At 46.1% G+C, this 17,823-nt stretch overlaps 8 protein-coding genes across 8 annotated transcripts; 5 read left to right on the top strand and 3 right to left on the bottom strand.

The window, feature by feature from the left end:
* Nucleotides 1–122: 122 nt before the first annotated feature.
* Nucleotides 123–1,532, top strand: BABINDRAFT_7636 (protein-lysine N-methyltransferase; the record flags this gene model as incomplete). Its single annotated transcript, XM_019132655.1, has 1 exon — nt 123–1,532. The coding sequence occupies one exon, from the start codon at nt 123–125 to the stop codon at nt 1,530–1,532; it is 1,410 nt and encodes a 469-aa protein (XP_018985489.1).
* A 390-nt stretch (nt 1,533–1,922) lies between these two features.
* SPC19 (Spc19p) lies at nt 1,923–2,393 on the bottom strand (the record flags this gene model as incomplete). The annotated part of the gene is made up of 1 exon (XM_019132654.1): nt 1,923–2,393. The coding sequence occupies one exon, from the start codon at nt 2,391–2,393 to the stop codon at nt 1,923–1,925; it is 471 nt and encodes a 156-aa protein (XP_018985488.1).
* Nucleotides 2,394–2,812: 419 nt separating this feature from the next.
* On the top strand, nt 2,813–3,690 carry BABINDRAFT_35363 (putative signal sequence-binding GTPase; the record flags this gene model as incomplete). The annotated part of the gene is made up of 2 exons (XM_019131711.1): nt 2,813–2,860; nt 2,905–3,690. 2 exons carry the CDS (start codon nt 2,813–2,815, stop codon nt 3,688–3,690), a joined length of 834 nt encoding a protein of 277 aa, XP_018985487.1.
* A 2,593-nt stretch (nt 3,691–6,283) lies between these two features.
* On the top strand, nt 6,284–6,866 carry BABINDRAFT_129348 (uncharacterized protein). The gene has a single exon (XM_019127019.1). The coding sequence runs from the start codon at nt 6,400–6,402 to the stop codon at nt 6,793–6,795; it is 396 nt and encodes a 131-aa protein (XP_018985486.1). The 5' UTR covers nt 6,284–6,399; the 3' UTR covers nt 6,796–6,866.
* A 1,924-nt stretch (nt 6,867–8,790) lies between these two features.
* BABINDRAFT_129338 (uncharacterized protein) lies at nt 8,791–9,226 on the top strand. Its single transcript, XM_019127018.1, has one exon. It carries the CDS (start codon nt 8,831–8,833, stop codon nt 9,056–9,058), a length of 228 nt encoding a protein of 75 aa, XP_018985485.1. The 5' UTR covers nt 8,791–8,830; the 3' UTR covers nt 9,059–9,226.
* An 821-nt stretch (nt 9,227–10,047) lies between these two features.
* WOR2 (Zn(II)2Cys6 transcription factor WOR2) lies at nt 10,048–11,067 on the top strand. Its single transcript, XM_019128666.1, has one exon. The coding sequence runs from the start codon at nt 10,056–10,058 to the stop codon at nt 10,923–10,925; it is 870 nt and encodes a 289-aa protein (XP_018985484.1). The 5' UTR covers nt 10,048–10,055; the 3' UTR covers nt 10,926–11,067.
* Nucleotides 11,068–13,536: 2,469 nt separating this feature from the next.
* BABINDRAFT_129297 (uncharacterized protein) lies at nt 13,537–15,641 on the bottom strand. Its single transcript, XM_019127017.1, has 3 exons — nt 14,409–15,641; nt 14,130–14,170; nt 13,537–13,850 (listed from the first exon to the last, which is right to left on the bottom strand). Exons 1-3 carry the CDS (start codon nt 15,191–15,193, stop codon nt 13,627–13,629), a joined length of 1,050 nt encoding a protein of 349 aa, XP_018985483.1. The 5' UTR covers nt 15,194–15,641; the 3' UTR covers nt 13,537–13,626.
* A 472-nt stretch (nt 15,642–16,113) lies between these two features.
* Nucleotides 16,114–17,013, bottom strand: BABINDRAFT_20848 (metal cation transporter; the record flags this gene model as incomplete). Its single annotated transcript, XM_019131255.1, has 1 exon — nt 16,114–17,013. A coding segment is annotated over one exon (900 nt), but the record flags the coding sequence as incomplete, so codon positions are not given.
* Between the last annotated feature and the right edge of the window lie 810 nt (nt 17,014–17,823).

Genomic DNA, 17,823 nt, shown 5'->3' with positions numbered 1-17,823 from the left:
GGTTTCTCTGGCCCTCTGTCATTTATGGAGTAGACCTGCATACAGCTATATCCACAATTTTTCAAACCTGGTTACGATTATGTCCCATCACAAAAACATCTGGGCCCACCTCATACCTTCCAATGGCCGAGATCAAGGATAAAAAAGTTAATGACTTGCTCGCGTGGATGCAGTATCTGGATACGTTACTGCTGGATGCCACATATATTTCCCCCAAACTTGAAATCCAAGCCACCGAGTACGCCGGGAGGGGTATTTTCGCCAATGCAGCGATCAGATCCAACGAAAAGCTTATCCAGGTGCCCCATTCCCTCTTATTGAACCATTCCACCATCATTGCACACATTCTTCTGCATGACTCCCAGGATGCTGCCAAGAGCAGAGTTCTTCACAAGTATCACAAGCTCCAGCCACCCTCCACCGAGCCAGAAAACAGCTGCCTCATTGAGGTATACAAGTCCTTATCCTACGAGGAATTACTTACCCTCACATCCTTCCAGATCATGGCCATGTACCTCACGGTCGAAAGGGGTAGAGGGAGTGCCTCGTTCTGGAAACCGTTTATCGACTGCTTGCCTGAAATGGACGACTTCAAACTCGTTCCATTTATCTGGAGCTTGGAAACACTGGCACACACGGGAGATCAGCTCCGCCACGCTAAAGAGCTCTTCCACAACTTGCCTCCGTCTACCCAGAAACACGCTTGCAAGATGCGAGACAAGTTTGACGCAGACTACAAAACCGTGAGCGAGCTAATCGAAACCCAGCTTGTTAAACTAAATACGTCAGAAACAGTACAGAGCTTCTTGCCGGTGTCAGACTTTTTGTGGGCCTGGATGTGCATCAACTCGCGTTGCTTGTACATGACTATCCCCGAGTCCAAATCTACAGAGTCCAACTTCACCATGTGCCCATACGTGGACTTTATCAATCACTGCTCGCAGGGCCAGTGCATCTTGGACATCCACCCCATCACCGGGTTCTCCGTGCTCACCGGCTCCGACGTGACATACAGCAAGAACTGCGAAATCTACCTCAGTTACGGGCCCCACTCCAACGAGTTTCTCTTATGCGAATATGGGTTCAAGTTGCTCGAGAATGAATGGAACGACTTGGACATCACCAGCCAGCTCACCAGCAAGTTGACCGCCGCCCAGAAGACATTTCTTGGGGACAAACACTACTTGGGTGAGTACACGTTGAATGCACAGGAGATCTCGTTCCGCACCGAGGTGTGCCTTGCAGTGCTCCAGTACGACGTGGCAAACGATCCTCGAATTGATCTCTGGAAGGACAGACGGTTGAAGTGTCTTCTCGACGGGGTCAGCGATGGTGCGGTATTCAAACCAAAGTCGAATCTCATGATCAAAGAGATTTTGATGGATGTGTTGGACGAGAGTCGCGCGCGGTTGCAGCATTGTTTGCTGGAGATGGAGCGCGATGATGTCTTTAACGCACGGAAGCGTGTCGCGGAGGACCTAAACAGAGAGGTGGTGGACATGTGTAAGTTGCATCTCAATAAGCTTGAATAGGGGTTTACAATTGATTCGGGTTTCTATCATGTCGTAGATGGCAAACTATAAGTAGCAATAAGAGCAACTGCGTTCGGACTGTGGCCAGTTTCAATCTATAATTCATAACACATTGGGGAGACAAGTTTAGACTATCAATGAAGGGCTCGACTTGGTGGCCGTACCAAAGATAAAGGACGGCAACACAGGAGAGACGCTACATCGCTGATAGTTTGAGTTTCCCGAAGCAAAAGCCCTGGAACGGACAGAGGGATACATAATCATCGGCATTCATCCCCCTCCCCGTTTCCATCTATTGTTTCAGTTTTGCAGCCATTGCATTGCTAATTTTACCGTCTGGTTTTCTTTCAAAGCTAGAACATGTTCCACCGAGCAGAGGTCACTGTTGGCTTACGAATTCCCGTCTGGGTTAGGACTTCGCCTCGTTAAGCGGTTTAAGCTGTACTTCAAGCGGTCTTTCTTGTTCTGGAGGAACTTTAACCGGGAGACCTGGAGATCGCTGCCCTTGACGACCTTTGATGGCTTCTTGGCTGACTTGTACGAGCTGAGGTTTTCGATGCGGATCTGCTGCAAGTCTGCCTTATTGATGAGATTGATCTTTTTGCGCTGTAAACGGCTGAGTTCGTTTTCAAGTTTTGCCAACGTGGTGGAGATCTTGGGGGTGATTTCTGCAGAGAGGTTTTTTTTGATGTCGTCGATGTCGCACTGTGGCTTCACTTGGAAAAAGGTCTTTTTATTGAGCACTGCGGACAAGCGCAACATGTCATGAGTGGTACCGTCCAAAACATCAAGGGAGTTCTGCAACAGGTGGGCAGATGACTGCAAGGTGGTGATGCAGCTGGATAACGCGTCGAACGACATAGTAAGGGTTATTAGAATAGTAAGGTCGGATGGCCAGGCTATTAAGTAATGGATAAATATCGATAACCTGTATACCAAAGATTGTCAGGTCTGTATAGAACAAATATTTGTAGAGGTGGTGGCGAATGGAGGTTTGTACGCTGAAACGATGGCAAAGGTGTAACTGTACTGAAGAGTTTTCAAGGCTTTAAAGGGATCGTGGTTGTTTCGCTTTCTGATGCGTTTGTTGTTGGTAAACAAGGTGCCGGAGGATTCGCGGAATGGTGCCAATTTCAATCTCGCGGAATATGCTGACTAATTTACGATCTCGCGGAATTGTACGCCCGGTTGCGCCGCAGCGAAAATATTTTGATAGATACAATTTTTCATCGTCGCTTGGTCTCTGTACCTCTTTATCTCATCTCTCCAACTATATTACAATGTCCCGTGTTGGTGTTTTAGTGTTAGGCCCCGCGGGGGTCGGTAAAGTACGTACCTGAGTTTATCATTCAGTGCCATACTAACAATCCAGTCCACATTCTGCAACTCCATCATCTCACACATGCAATCCATCGGGAGACGGGCGCACATCGTTAATTTGGATCCAGCAGCGGATGCGACGCAGTACGAATTTACGATTGATATCCGTGACCTTATCTCGCTCCAAGATGTCCAGGAGGAAATGAACTTGGGCCCGAACGGGGCACTCATCTACTGCTTCGAATTCTTGATGAACAACTTGGACTGGCTCGATGAGCAGATCGGCGACTTTAACGACGAGTACCTCATCTTTGACTGTCCCGGCCAGATTGAACTCTACACGCACATCCCGATCTTGCCCACGATCGTCAAGCACTTGACGTCGCAGTTGAACTTCAGTCTCTGCGCAACCTACTTGTTGGAGGCGCCGTTCGTGATTGACCGCTCCAAGTTCTTCAGTGGCGCCTTGTCTGCGATGTCTGCGATGATCTTATTGGAATTGCCACACATCAACATTTTGTCTAAGGTGGACCTCGTAGAGACCCAGGTCGCGAAACGTGAGTTGAAGCAGTTCTTAAACCCCGACCCGATGCTATTGGCCAGCGACATTAATGAAAAGACCAACCCTAGGTTTGCCAAGTTGAACCGCGCGATTGCCAACTTGGTTGATGATTTCGGCATGGTTCAGTTTTTGCCATTGAACTGTAACACCAAGGACGATGAGAGCAACAGTGTGGCTAACATCTTGTCATATATTGATGATGTCACACAGTGGTCCGAGGCGCAGGAGCCGAAGGATCCGAAGGAAGACTTTGACCCGGAAGAGTTGGAAGAGTAGAACCCGGGGGAGCGAAACTCGGAAAAGTAGAACCAGGGGGGGGGGGTGGGAAAAAAAATGCCGGAAAAGACATTTGAAACCATCGCCAAGAGTCGATCGACATAACCTTGACTATAGAACCGATAGTCTTAATCCAGCAACCATTGCTGCTGAGTGTGCTTAGATGTTCTCTACCGATATGTGAACAATAGTGACAGTGAATTTAGTTTGTACGTGCCATTATTTATCGCCATTACATATTTTGAGACTAAAACCACTGCTGTAGCATTACGCTTGTCCTTAGTGGTTTTCTTGGGTAGCATGGTGTTTCCAAGCCGGCACCATGCTCAAGTCTTTAGACCGGCTCTACTGTCGGGTACATAAGTAAAGCAATATTACCAGATTAGCAATTCCAAACCGGGAAGAAACTGATATAAACAGACGCAAGGGTGGTAATCCATTTGACGCGTATTTCATGGATAAAACCACCGGTGTAATCGGATATAGCGTCGTTTATTTGCAACGGTGATTTTGGACAAGGGTGTTTCGAAGCCAGAAAGGTTGGTATGGCATTACCCAGTTTCCTATTGAAACTTCAATTTTATAGAAGATATTATATATCCCTTTCTTTTTTGCGGGATGGGTAATCACCGACCACAGAAATGAAAATACTGTTTCCTTAATATGTAAAAAATTCGATACGAAATTAGCTAAAAACTGAGAACAAAAGCGGTTGATAGGTGGATGTACGATCAGAGCAAGCACTTAGTATACGCCTGTAGCTAAATACAAACCATGTATTGATGAGCCTTATACTGGCTAGGCCCCGCAAGATCAGAATCAACGCTGCTTTGCGTGTGGTCTACATCCAGTGGTATCTAAGTTTCCGCGTACCTTCCCGGTCCAGAACGCCTTTCAGCCGCTGTGCGTCAATATATAACTATCGAGCAGCGACGATATAATCCCTGTGTCATAATACAACGCCGGTCAATACGACGACAGTTAAGAATTTCTATTTAGTAATGCCTCTGAGTGATACCAAACGCGCAGTACACGGACCAGGCTTGGAGTATGAGGCGTACAAAGCATCCCCTTGTGTGCGGTCGGCTCTGTTAACCGAGGCGAGGAAGAAATTTCGCAGTGCATGCGCCCGACCGTGGTATACACGCGAATATTGTTGCCTTAGCGAAGATATGCGGAGATATACCGAGCATGGGGTATTAGGGTTTTTGCTCAAGTGCGTTCAACCATAATGTACAATCTCCCATAATAACGAACCCTGTAAGGAAAACTCGTCAAAATATCCTGGTGTACATAGCCCCGCTTGAAACTAGTGAAGCCGCTGGCTGTACTAGTACCCCGGTCGTCTAAGCGACCGATCTCGCGTTTTTGTGCAGATCACTGAAAAAATGCTTTCTATTGTTGTAAGATCTGAGTCGCATTCAAAGGACCAAGCGCTTTGTTTGAACAGCGAACCACTAGTGACAATGGTAAGAGAAACCAGCGGATTTTGTTGGTATGGGTATCGGCGAGAAACACTGTAAAAATACCGGCCAGAAGTGGTTGTTTAAGAGCCCCGAGAACTAGAAGAAATTCGGAGATTTAGCAGTTAACTTTGTTTATCCGCGGGGTTCTTGCAGCCCTTACAGGTATCTCATGTTTGAACTTTACATAATTTCGGTCATTTTGAATGTGAGGTTGGTACCAACCGAGTTCCTTCTCGTGTATACCCACTGATGGCTTCTCTGGTCGTCTGTAATCATTCTGACGTGGATGTTAGTAGGGGTCCGTTAGGCGTATTGGGCTCCCCCAGATCAAGATTCGTGGAATGACAGTTGTTCATCTTGTGTAATTGGCCCTAAGGTCTTCTTCCCACAATGAATACAGTGCGTGACAGTCAAGATAACCCTGGACCAGGCCTTCATTCTGGACATGCTCAGCCGCAAGGTAACGGGATTAACGGCTGGGGATAACGGCTGAAAATAAAATTGACGAGGATGACAGGGAATAATAGATTTCATAGGAAGATCCTAGTCTGCGTTTGATCGGGTGACATAAATAAAATAGCAATTATCACAGTCATGCACATCAAGCCATCTATCTCTCACTATGAATTAAAGACAAATGCCGGTAGATATGCCAAGAAATCTACATTCTGAACAGGGCCGAGGTGATTGGAGGAACGTTCGAGGGAGGCCACGATAAGGTTCAAATGCGATAGGTTATTGTAATGGGTGCCGAGACAAATGTCACGTTCGATAAGCCGTGCCTTGCCTCAGCTCCTTGGATGGTCTTTACGGCGTTATCTTTCGAGTGCCATATAACCCAACTCTTTGCCTTTTCTGTATGAGGTACATCGAAGAGAGCAAAGATTATTGACGTATAAATGACTTTCGTTAATCACATGACTGCGCTTCAGATACTGATATCTTGTGAAACTGACACGTTTGCAGTATAAACTAGATATCCGGCAACTATCCTGGACTATTTCCCCCATTGGGCGCGCTTGAAAGGATAGCTCCCTGGTCCTCGTAGATTAGCCACCGATTACCGGTCTGTCTATGGACTACTAATGCCACCTGGATTGACGTTTGCAACTCCAATGGCGCAGCTCTGCATTTTCATCAAGTCCATTTTATGAGCTCGGTATATCTTTTAGACGAATACCAGGATTAGGTCACCCTCCATGCTATCGCGTTTCATCTGTGGATTTATGCTGTAGGCTTATTGATGAAATTCCTCCTGGCCGAACCCTATTCTAGGGGTACATTTCTCGTGCATTTAGTCGTTCTTCCCCCTGGCCGGCAAGGATTACTGGTTCGGTTGTATTTTTCATCCCGGGGTTCCGGGCGTGACGCGAGATTCAAACGTAGCACTATCCCTGGCTGCCAAATCCCTGTCGGAACTACCCGCGGTGTAGCTATCAATGCCCGTCTCAGGGCCTTAAAGCTGAATAAGGCTCATGGGTGGCTATTGATGGGTGGCTTAGCTATTCTACACACTGTAGATGCGTTCACTATTGTTGCCTTGGAAGTCATCACTTCTTCGACGCCGTGTCTTATCCGACACCTATACGAGGATAGGCTGGGAATGATACTCCTTGTTTTAAGTAGTAGCCACCAATAGCTTCTACGGCTACTTGCGATAGAGGCAGGCGCGTCATGCGGGAAAGTCTCCTAATACTTGCAGTACAACATGTGGGTGTATAGTATAGCCTGTAACTACAAGTGTGCCGGGTCCATCTCGTAAAACCCAGCCTTATGCTTTGGAGCCCGAATGCCTCGATATCCCACGTCTTTAATCTAGCTCATAACCACCTACAACTTTCTTTTCTTGTGCATGTGGGTGCATCTGGTTGGAAGTTTATTCCTCTGCGTTTACACGACGGGTTTTAGAAGAACAGGAATTTATCTGCAGCTTTTTGACCTCGGGTATATGTGCCCTATTTCGAACCACACCCGTGTCGGTTTACTAAGGCTCGTGCTGCTATGGGAGAATATACTGTAGCCCCTATATGGTTTTCCCGGTGGGTTCTGCTCGTGTAACTAGGCCGCCGTAGGGAATAGGCACTAATAAACGTACGGATATGAATTTTTCCGCGGGATTGTGAGGCGCCATTTGGCTCAATGTGGGAGTATTAACTCTTCACCAACTGAGACACTTGTCTCGGCCCTATGGTACGAAGAGCCCGTATGTGATGGCCGGCTATTAAATGCGCCGACAAGCTTTCTACAAAGCAGGATCGATTCTAGCTTTAGGTTCTGTTTTCGCGATCGTGATTGACCACGAATACTTTTAAATTAATGGGCGAACGCAAAACTCTGGTGTCGACGACGAGTCGTACACACATCTCGCTCTGCAGGAATCGCTTGTATGCGTATATAAGTTTCACAACCTGTAGCTGCATACACCATAGCTGACTACATTATATATGTTATACCTGAATACATATGCCTAGCTGTATGGATATTGTTTATATCATAGATGAATATCATATTCTTTGGTTACCGGCCCATAATTATTTAGCTACATATATACCGTAGTTACCGATACTAACTCTAGCACATGGATATGTTGATGTTCATGCTGGCTATATTTTGATGTGGGCTGGAAATAAGTGCAAGCGACAACATATATATATACCAGTGCAAACACTAGCGCGGAAATAGGCTTACATTTGCGTCTAATGTCGATCACGCTCAGGCATATGTAGACGCACGTGCTATAGCTAAGACGCTTAAACGATGCCTAAGTGAGGCTCCGTCGCACCTTACAGATTTGTAGTGGACTATATAATACTAATGAGGCGCAAAAAGGTGCGGCTTATAAATATAAGATATACACGCTAATATCAATTTATTACTGGAGCGCAGGCGACTCCTTGTCGTGGTGTTGGAATTAGAGATGGAGGTCCCCGATTTGTATGCATGTGACATATGTATACGATATAATTATACCAGAATGGTTACGTAATCTTTTTTTTTTCGTCTTAGAGGTTCCAATCATCGTTCACGAACGTCAGACTAATAATGCCCCAAAACCGCAACAATGACCAACTTCAGACATTACACCACTGAGAAAGGTATGACTGAAAAAGGTATGAGCTGACCAGACACTCACCTCATCAGCATTATCAAGGTTCAGGGTTATTAAAACCTACACATCAAAAATCGGAGATCATATTCCCGACGGAAACGTGCGTAGGTAAGGACTCTGCATACGGCTTGCCTGTTTCTCGAACTGGATAGGCCAAAACATCTAGGCCCCTTACATCTGGTATCTATGAGGGTATCCGCCACACCAACCATTCATCAGTAAACAGGCACGTTTTTTTGACGAAGACTAGCGCTGCATACCAATCTCACGTTGCGTGCAGAGCTTATCCCTTCTATTTAGTCATGACCAATGTTGCCATGACGCGTTTGCCTTGTTGAGCCGGTTCAAAGTACAGGTGCAACAAAGAAAGCTGCATTTACGAGTACCACGAAGCAGATTGCTCTCGGTAGTACGCATTGTCGGTGCGCCGATCCCTGCAATGCAGAATGTTAACAATGAATCTTTTAACCATGCTTACTTTATTGTGGGATCTTGGCGTGGTTCGAATGCAACGCCGTTGTAAATCCACTGCTATCTATAATTAGCTTGAATCAAACAAGTTAGAATGTTTTTAGAAGGTGTCCAGAAGCGTACCAGGTTTCATCGCTGCCACTGGTTCTCCGTAAATGAGGGGAAAAAACAAGGAAAAGGGGGAAAAGGAAGAAAAGAAGAAAGGGAGGAAAAGGAAGAAATAGAAGAAAAAAAGAAAAGAAAGGGAAGAAAGGGAAGAAAGGGAAGAAAGAGAAGGGAAGGGAAGGAAATCAAGGAAGAAAAGAAAGTCTCTGGAATTTAGATAAATCAAAGCATACAGACATTATGCAAAAAATGTCCTGATAACCGGCCTCGGTTATAGTGCCCCACATGAGGTACCTACACTACTTGCACGACCGCGACACTTTAAGGCTGAGCTCTGTGGCAACACCGGACAGTACATCCTGAATCCCAATAATTCACGGTTTCTGACTCGGAAAATAAAGGTGGTGTTTGAAACCTGATTCACCTCTCACGCACTGAACTATCTAGATTAATTTCCCAGGACAAAACAGTAAATTTTAGATGGTCATGAAGTGCACCCCATGGGCGATCTAACTTCTATTTAGCTCAAGGTTGTAGTTAAACCCATTAGTCGTCAGATCCCCGCTGTGCATGCAGATAATAGCAACCTTGCTTTCCAAACATAGTTAGTCAGATGTTGAATTGCTTTTTCAAATTCTCGTTGAATAATATCTGATAAAGCCTGCACAGCGACATGCGCAGCAGCTGAACGCTAGTAGCTGCATGCTAGATCGGATTAAGGCCGAGACGAACAAAGCGGATGTGCATGGTCGTCACCCAATGTATCTGGCCTTAAACGCAGATCCCTGCACCCGGAGCTAAGAGCGCGATTGAGAAATGTCGTGAAATTGAAACCAAACAAGTTCCTGTGTATCTGTTAGGAGGGTGATTCCTCGAACCAAAAGGCCGCGGGCACCAAGAGCGCGTCGCTGAACGTCATTACGACTGCAATAACAAGGGCTAGAGCGTGCTGTAACATGTGTAAATCTTCTCTCCTAAGCGGCGCATGCGTGCACAGCCGACGCACCAGGTTAAATAACCCCGTCTGTATGTGCGTCTATGCATGTGCATTCATGCATGTACCTCTAGGTCTAAATGGCTTGACTTCGGGTGCATGCTGGAGATATTGTGTCTGATATCGCTATATATACCTACCCGTTCCCTTCCCATTAACACTGGTCTGGACTTGCAACCCTACGACTGTTTTCAGTAACAACTATACTACTACAACTATCATGACCCAGTTACCGCCAGTGTCTCAACTTTTTGTTGACCTCAAACACACCAGCCCAAGCCCCCCCCGCTCCAACGTGTCTCCAAGGACTAGAAGCGACATCACGGCAGCAGTGACCTCTGCTTCCACATACACTGAACCAAGGCTCCCAAAATTACCATCCCTTTCCACTTCCAGAAGATATACCGAGCCCGTGGTGACGCACTCCAGCGCTGTTCCTATCTACGATACCCAATCCCGGGACTACTTTTCGCTCACACCCACCCAGGCTAGCTTCGGCGGCCGTCTCGTGTCACCACCTATATCTGAAGTCGGTTTAAACGTTCCCAGAGCCGGTAGCTTTCAAGCGCCGACACGCTCCCCGCTCGACCATACTCATTTCCACAACCAGCCCGTTCATCACGTAAACAACGCGGTGTATGTGCCTGTGATCACATATGTCCGGTCAGACAACTACCACGAAGAAAGACCATATAATCATCCAGTTTTTATTCACAATCCTCAATATGTACAGAGAGAAAGTGAGACCCGGTATATGCCGAACATGTCCCAGGCTCCGTACCAACAATACCCCAACCAGTATATGCATATAAACTCGGAAATGGGCCCTCGTCCAAGAAACGAGCCGTTGTCGGCCGTTCCACCTCACCAACCGTTCAAACGTGAGATAAAAAGACGGACGCGATCCGGTTGCTTAACGTGCCGCAAGAGACGGATCAAATGCGACGAGCGCAAGCCGTTCTGCTTGAACTGTGAAAAGTCCAAGAAGTGTTGCTCCGGGTTCAAAAACTTGAATGTGGGAAATAAACCATCAAAAAAGGACACTAGCTCTAGCCCGAGTTCTTCTTCTCCGTCCGGAGATGAGGCCTGATCCTTCCGATGTTCCAGAATCCCTTCACTTCGCTTCTTGCTTTTACGTCCCTTACCCCACAATTTTAACCTCCCTTTCTTGGAACCACCTTATATGCTTAATGATGATTTACGAATTTGATAAATGTAGCACTGCAGTTCACAAAGAATCCAAAGTCGCTTGGATTGTCTCTATGGATGTTCCGAGCTCATACAATGGTGTCAGCTGCGCTCCTGGGTAATAATGTAACGTGAACGTTTCACATATAGGATGCTATGAGAAAGTTGGTGATACGGTTCTAATATTACCAGAGTAAAACTATTATCTCCTCCTCCAGGTAAAGCTTTTCTAGACAGCTACGCACTTTCTACTGGCTCTGCCTGCGGAGGTAGAGGCCGCAAATTTAGGCAGTAACAGATACACTCCTATTAGACATGTATAATGGACACCTGCGCCGTTGCGGATCCAATTTTGGTACGTCTCTCCTGACATAGCTCATGATTTTTCTTTTCTTCCCTCTGACCGTCCCACGGGGGATTAATGAGATACTAGTGGTCTATATCGTATAAGATTTCTTCTATATATATCGTTTCAGTTCAAAACCCATGATCTGTATCATTGAATAGCCGATTATGGAAATAATCTGATGGTTTCTGCATGATTAGGTGGACTGAATCCCACTTGGTGTCATGGCCCTTTGTGAAAGAATAATAAAAAGAGGTAAAATCACGTCTAGTTTTTGTAAAATTTTACCTAACCTAAAACCGATATAATTATGTACTGACTCTCTGAGGCTGGTTCAGTTGTGTATGGAAGTATTCAGGCATGACAGTTAAGCTGATACCTACAAGGCTTGTATTATCCCCCTAAATGGTATAATTATCATGTTCCCTTCATCCATACCTAGCCCTAGTTTATAGCCAAAATAAAACTAAGTCTGATGGCTATTTCTATATCACTCGTAATTGCTCCTGGAACAATAATGTTTCGCATATTTTGATCTCGCATTTCTGTGGTCCCCTATAGCAGATGTAAGGTAGAAACGCTGATGCTAGCCCACTGCATCATATAAGTTGTGGAGTCACTCATGTCTCGTAATTCATCAATACAGAAAGAAATGATTTTAACCCCATTTTAGGAATAAAAGTCGTTCCGATCAAATATATATAGATATATATATCCAAAGTAACCTTGTTTCATTTTATACTGAATGTGTAAGGTCTTACCGCGTTTAAGGAGACGTTTATATCCCCCCTTCTGATACTAATATAACTTTGGGAGTTTTTGTATTATACACAATTTACCCACCTTTCCGGTAAAACCTAGAAGTACTATTCCAGGTTTGATAGGGCCCATATCTGGGGCTGTGGCCTAGCCACTCAGATATTTCAACCAGATTTGATGCTGGTCTATATTCCTAAAATTTACGTCTTATACTGGGACATACTGTTAGTGCGACGTCCACCCAGCCAAAAATCTTCTAAATATACAATACTCTTTGTATCTTATTCTGAGAGTACATAAGTAAGCGAAATCGCTGTAAAGCTGCGGGGGGATTCTGTGGGTGCAACATGTACATTTACAGCTAGTCCCGCCACCTTTGTTTTAGACCTTTTATAGGGGCTTGGAGGCATTTCCGAGGGTATTCTAGACCTAGAATACGCATATTTCCCAATCCAACTCTTGGAGAAAGTGGCTGATTGGTAGAGTATATAGAGCAAGTAAGCCGGATGGTGGTCCCGGAACGAGAGCTATGATGGGAGAGAATGTTCTAAGCATCTCGTAAAGGCAGTTTGCCCAGTAAAAAGATGAACCACAGTACTAGGGCGCGTATTCACATTTAGTATTCTGACCAGGTAGTCTTATGCAAGAAAGGGTAACTATTTTAGTTCCTACTAAGTATATTGAGACAGAAGTATGTGGAGTTTACAGAAGATATCATGCGAATCTTCTTTTAAACAATAGGATTAGCCCAGGAGTAGTAAGCATAGAGATGCTTCTATTGACTTGTAGTCTTCCCGAGGTCACCTTGCAGCATACGCGAGGTTGCATTCGGAATACTCAAGTTCATTAGCCATGCCTAAAAAAGTCACGTAGGACTAACAATTTAGCATGCCTGGCATACTGCATTCCAGAAGTCCACAGAAGGATACAAAAACAGGTAATTTCACTTGCTCGTGAAAAAAGTGGAGGTATTAAGGAGTTCAGCACTCCAGAGAGGGAGAATTGTCTACAGCCAGCAATAAATTCACCCCTAACGCTCCCTGTCTTAGTTACCGGTAGATTGGGGTTTGAATTCGATGTTAGTGAAAGTCACTGCTGTAGGCCCTTGGTTTTACAACCTCAGACGGTATGCAGCTAGGCAATCAATTTCCCGAGCCCTCGAGGGTTCGGGATACAGCAGGACCGAACTAAGGTTCTTGGAGTCTGGCATAAAGGAAGCCCTAGATTTACAACCAGCTTCCACTGCAGGTCAGCCCCGGCCGGAGTATGTGTATATGCAGAATCTCAACGAGTTTAAAATGCAACCATGTTCCAGCTGATAAACTTTACTGTTTTGCTTGCCATCGCAACATGCCAAGACCGCCTATATCCCCAACCTCAGCCAAGGCAGAAATGTACTCTTATCTTGGCAACTCAATTTCAAGAGCACTAATGCTAAATATACTACAATTCTCCATAATAAAGTTGTAATCATATGAGTACCACAATAAAGTTGGAGTCATATGAGTACCACAATAAAGTTGGAGTCATATATGAGTACTATAATAAAGTTGGAGTCACATAAATGACACAACAAAGCTGGAATAACACAAGTACCACAATGCAAAGATAACGCATGAAAATCGACATCACGGCTCATAGCCGACGTGCAGACCCAAAAAGACTCCCATAATGAAAAAGAAACAAATAAAACCATACCCAAAAGACAAAGAACACCCAGTGCTTCACATGAATGTTACCACAACAAATTATCGCGGTGAGCTACCAAAAGAACTTTAGCGGTTAGAGCCAAACCACGCACCTGCTTCCTCTTCTACAGAGTATGTCAGGATTTTAGATGAAGCCGGAGGATTTATCAATGATGGTGTGAAAGAGAAATTATCTCCCAAATTGATGCTTTCGGTAGCCTTGGGGTTTGTATGAGAATCCTCAAACCTAGGGCCTTGGCCCTTTTTGGAGTCTCCAGAGAATGCCAAAGTGTAACTTGTTGCCTCTGGTGACGATTCTCGCGCAGTTGGAACGCGCCCGGCGTACTTTCCTTCGTCAGAAGGCGACAACACATCGGAATGCCCCTCGGAGTGACCATAAACATACTTTGCGTAAATGTGCTCCAATACGCTCTTCTCAGGCATATGCAGGGGCCGCAGGTATTGCAGCTGAAGGTTCTGGTAGACCACTTCTTGTGAGTCAAACAAGTCCTCCTCGAGGCTATACAAGGAAACGCCGGATGAATTGGAGGAATTGGTGCTATTCCCCATGGATATTTCCGCCGGAGAGTATGTGAGCTCCGAGAAATCCTTTTCCGCAGATTTCTTTTCAGACAGAGCATTGGAGCTGAAGGTTGTTTCATAATCCTTAGGGATGGATAAGGTGGAGGTATTTTCCGGACCGTTGGCCAAACCCAAACAGTTCCGTACCAACAACCACTGGCCCACCGATACTTGTTTGGCAATGCTAATCTTGGCCTCCGGGACTTCATGAAACAAAGATTTGTTCAAAAGGAACTGCAATAAGCAGTTAACAGCGATTCCGTGCGTCACCACAATGATTAACATCGGTTTGCGAGACAGGGTGTAATAAGATGTCAAATTTCGGATATAGCGGTTGATGCTTTCTCTGTACTCATAGTACGACACTCCATACGAGTTGAAGCTGCCCAAAGCAGCTGTGTTCCAGGTGAGATCAACGGACACGTTACTAGCAAGGGGCATCGTACTCTGGATTTTGGCAACATCTGCTTCCAAGGAAAGACCATTATCCAAGGGCGGCACAAACTTAAGATTCAGGTGTAGCCATTCAGACAAGGCGTGGTCCACCTTGAGGGATACCTTTCCCAGATGAGCCGCCTGCAACCGGTGAGCGAGTTCCACGGAGGTTTGTAAACAGCGTAAATATGGGGAGGAGTGGATAACGACATCCATGTCGTTAGAAGACAAATATTCCGATACGTCGTCGCCAGCACCTCGGGCCTGGGCGAGACCTGTTTCTGATAACGAAGGGTCGTATGTAGGCGTGGTATGGGTGTCGCCTCTCTGGGCGTGTCTCAATAAGACAAGCAGGTTCATAATGTGGCTGATGTAAGTGGGCTATCAGAAGTTGATAATGCAAGGAGGGACGTTTCAGATCTGTCAAGGGGTATAGGAGCAAGAGGATCAAGAAGCAAAATGAATTAAGAAGTAAAATGAATTAAGTGAACGACAAAGCAAACCACGCTCTTTCGAGGGATGGCGTTCCATATATTATGCGCCAAAGTAATCAGAAACGACGTACGAGATGCGGCTTGGAGAAAAAAAGCAGCAAAAAAAACGCGACTCACTTTCGCATGTGATCCGTATAGAGGGAATTGTGGCATGTTTTATATGCACGTTATGAACAAGATGATCCGGAGAGCCATGACCACACGTGACTCTCAATGATCGTGCCAGCCGCCTCCGATCTGAACCTCTGGAGAAAGGCAGTCCAAGAGATTGCCAAGAGAATAGAGATGAAATATGGGAATGAATTATGCCTTATGAGACTGCTAATTAGCGGTTAAAGGTATGTCTGTGTAAGAAGCTGGTGTCCTAAGCATTTTTGACTGCTCGGATTTATGGTGGTCCGATACGGAGCAATATCGCTCGTACTGCATGCTGCGTGCATAATGACGCTTCCATGTGCTCGATCATGGTGCTGCTTTGTAAGATGTTAAAGTGGAGCTACTCAGCACCAAGTTGGCGAGGTGTAAAGTACCGTTTAAGGCGACTGCTTCGTTGGCTCGATAATACGGGGCTATGTGCATCTCTTAGCTTCTAGAAGGAAAATTTTTAGTGACAGTATTGGTGCATCTAGGGATAAGCTACTGAGGGCTAAGTTACAGGCAATACGTGAAATACAATACACACGGAGGATTAAACTATACCGTTGATACAAATATTTTGCTTCTTACAACTCTCAAGTGGATGTATTATCACACTTACCTCCCTTAACTTGCGACAATACCGCTGTTTTTGCGGCACCAACAGTCATCTGTCTCACTTTCAATTTGGAGCCAGATCTTGGTCATTCCCGCGTTGTTGAACACCTTCTCGACACGCTTCTTGATAATAGTCGAGTTTTCGCCCTTGAAGTACTGAATGTGGATATACCCGGCCATCTTACCCTGCTCGGGCCAGAAGCGCGGCGTGGTAAAGCCCGCAACCCCAGGAATCGTGATCAAGGTGCTGAACAAGTCCCGGAGCTTGGAGTCCTGGGCGTCGTTCAATGAAAGCAACAAGCTCTTTGCAGCGGACTTGAACAAGTCTTTCGAATGGCCAATCAATAGCCATGCAATAAACAAAGACGCAAGCGGGTCGAAGCCCGGCCACTTGAACCATTTGATGAGAAGCGTGGAGCACACTACCCCCACAGACCCCAACAAGTCAGCCATCACGTGTAAGAATATTCCTCTCATGTTGTCATTTGCCTCTTCCCCACAGCTGTGAGAATGCCCATCTTCCGTGATTGCCCCATGGGTATGGGAGTGCTCTGAGTTGTTCAGCAAAGCGTAGGCCCCAATAACATTCACCCCAAGCCCCAAGGCACTGACAATCAACAATTCGTTCGTCTGCTCCAAATGGACGGGACTGATCAATCTACTGACCACGCCAAAGAAGATCTCGGCAATGATCCCAAAAAGCAAGGTCCCGTTGGCAAACCCGCTCAACGTCTCAATCCGTCTGATTCCAAACGGAGACGAGGATGATTCGGGGTAAGCGGCTAAAACCGATGCGACTAGTCCAATAAGCATGGAGATACAGTCAAGAAACATGTGCAAGGAGTCAGACAAAAGACCAAGTGAGTGCGATTTGAACGAGTAGATAAGCTGGATGAACATGAAGGACAAGTTGAGGAGAAAGAACGTGAATACGTTTTTCTTCTGCTTATCGCGGAAAACAGCCCCCATAAAAACCTTCACAAAGCCCTTGCCTGCCAAGTCCTCCTGGATGGCCGCTTCTGGCACCTGATGCAGACATTCATGCGAGCCTGTGTCGTGTGAGTGCGTGTGGCCGTCGGTGGGTGTGATAACCACCGTACCAAGAAGAGAAACGGCCAAGCCAGCGATGCTTTCGGGCCGGCGCCCCAAGACAAGAAAGTCGATAACATAGCACAAGGCGACGCTGAGGGCCAAACAGACGCGGAACTGGAACATTGTTATCCAGGAGCTGCCCAGCTGGCTACTCTGGCGCTTCATGTCAAGCAAGTCGTTGGTGGATAGGATGACCACCATCAGGGCAAAAAGTGATATCAAAAGCATCGTGTGGTTAAAGTGGACGTTCAAGAGGTCTTTGACAAACGTGAGAGATATAACTGTCGCCACAAGACAGGCCCCAATACAATGCGACAATTGGGGCGTGGCTAGTCTGAACCGGGAGGTCAATACCACCAACGCAGCGATGAACATGTAGCCGAGGAAAATAGGGACCTCGCTGCTGGAATCCTCCTTGTTGATGGCCCGGTAAAGGTCGTAGATGAAACAGAAGGGGGTGTAGAGATTAAGCTTGTTCACATACAACGCAATGGCGACCGGCGCAAACCGGTTCAGCCCTAAGGTCTGATTGATGAGCACGAGCAAACCCACTGCAAGCACCAAACAGAGCTGATCCGACGTCTGGTTTTGGGTCCTGAAGCCCTTGGTGAAGCGCACGATCTCGAAACGAGCGCAGATGGCGAGTGCAGT

Source organism: Babjeviella inositovora (genome assembly GCF_001661335.1).
Source record: "Babjeviella inositovora NRRL Y-12698 unplaced genomic scaffold BABINscaffold_5, whole genome shotgun sequence".
Classification (NCBI taxonomy): Eukaryota; Fungi; Ascomycota; class Pichiomycetes; order Serinales; genus Babjeviella; species Babjeviella inositovora.
The sequence above is the reverse complement of the archived record's forward strand: the minus strand, read 5'-3'. Positions and strand labels throughout refer to the sequence as shown.

Excerpts from the sequence above, each read along its gene's own strand:
- BABINDRAFT_129338 (XM_019127018.1), top strand. The coding sequence starts at position 8,831 with ATGTTTTTAGAAGGTGTCCAGAAGCGTACCAGGTTTCATCGCTGCCAC.
- BABINDRAFT_129297 (XM_019127017.1), bottom strand. The coding sequence starts at position 15,193 with ATGAACCTGCTTGTCTTATTGAGACACGCCCAGAGAGGCGACACCCAT. Across the intron at positions 14,171-14,408 it reads AAGGATTTCTCGGAGCTCAC|GAAGGAAAGTACGCCGGGCG; the intron begins ATACTCTCCGGC and ends TCGCCTTCTGAC. Across the intron at positions 13,851-14,129 it reads GTTCCAACTGCGCGAGAATC|CACTGGGTGTTCTTTGTCTT; the intron begins GTCACCAGAGGC and ends ATTCATGTGAAG.
- BABINDRAFT_129348 (XM_019127019.1), top strand. The coding sequence starts at position 6,400 with ATGAAATTCCTCCTGGCCGAACCCTATTCTAGGGGTACATTTCTCGTG.
- WOR2 (XM_019128666.1), top strand. The coding sequence starts at position 10,056 with ATGACCCAGTTACCGCCAGTGTCTCAACTTTTTGTTGACCTCAAACAC.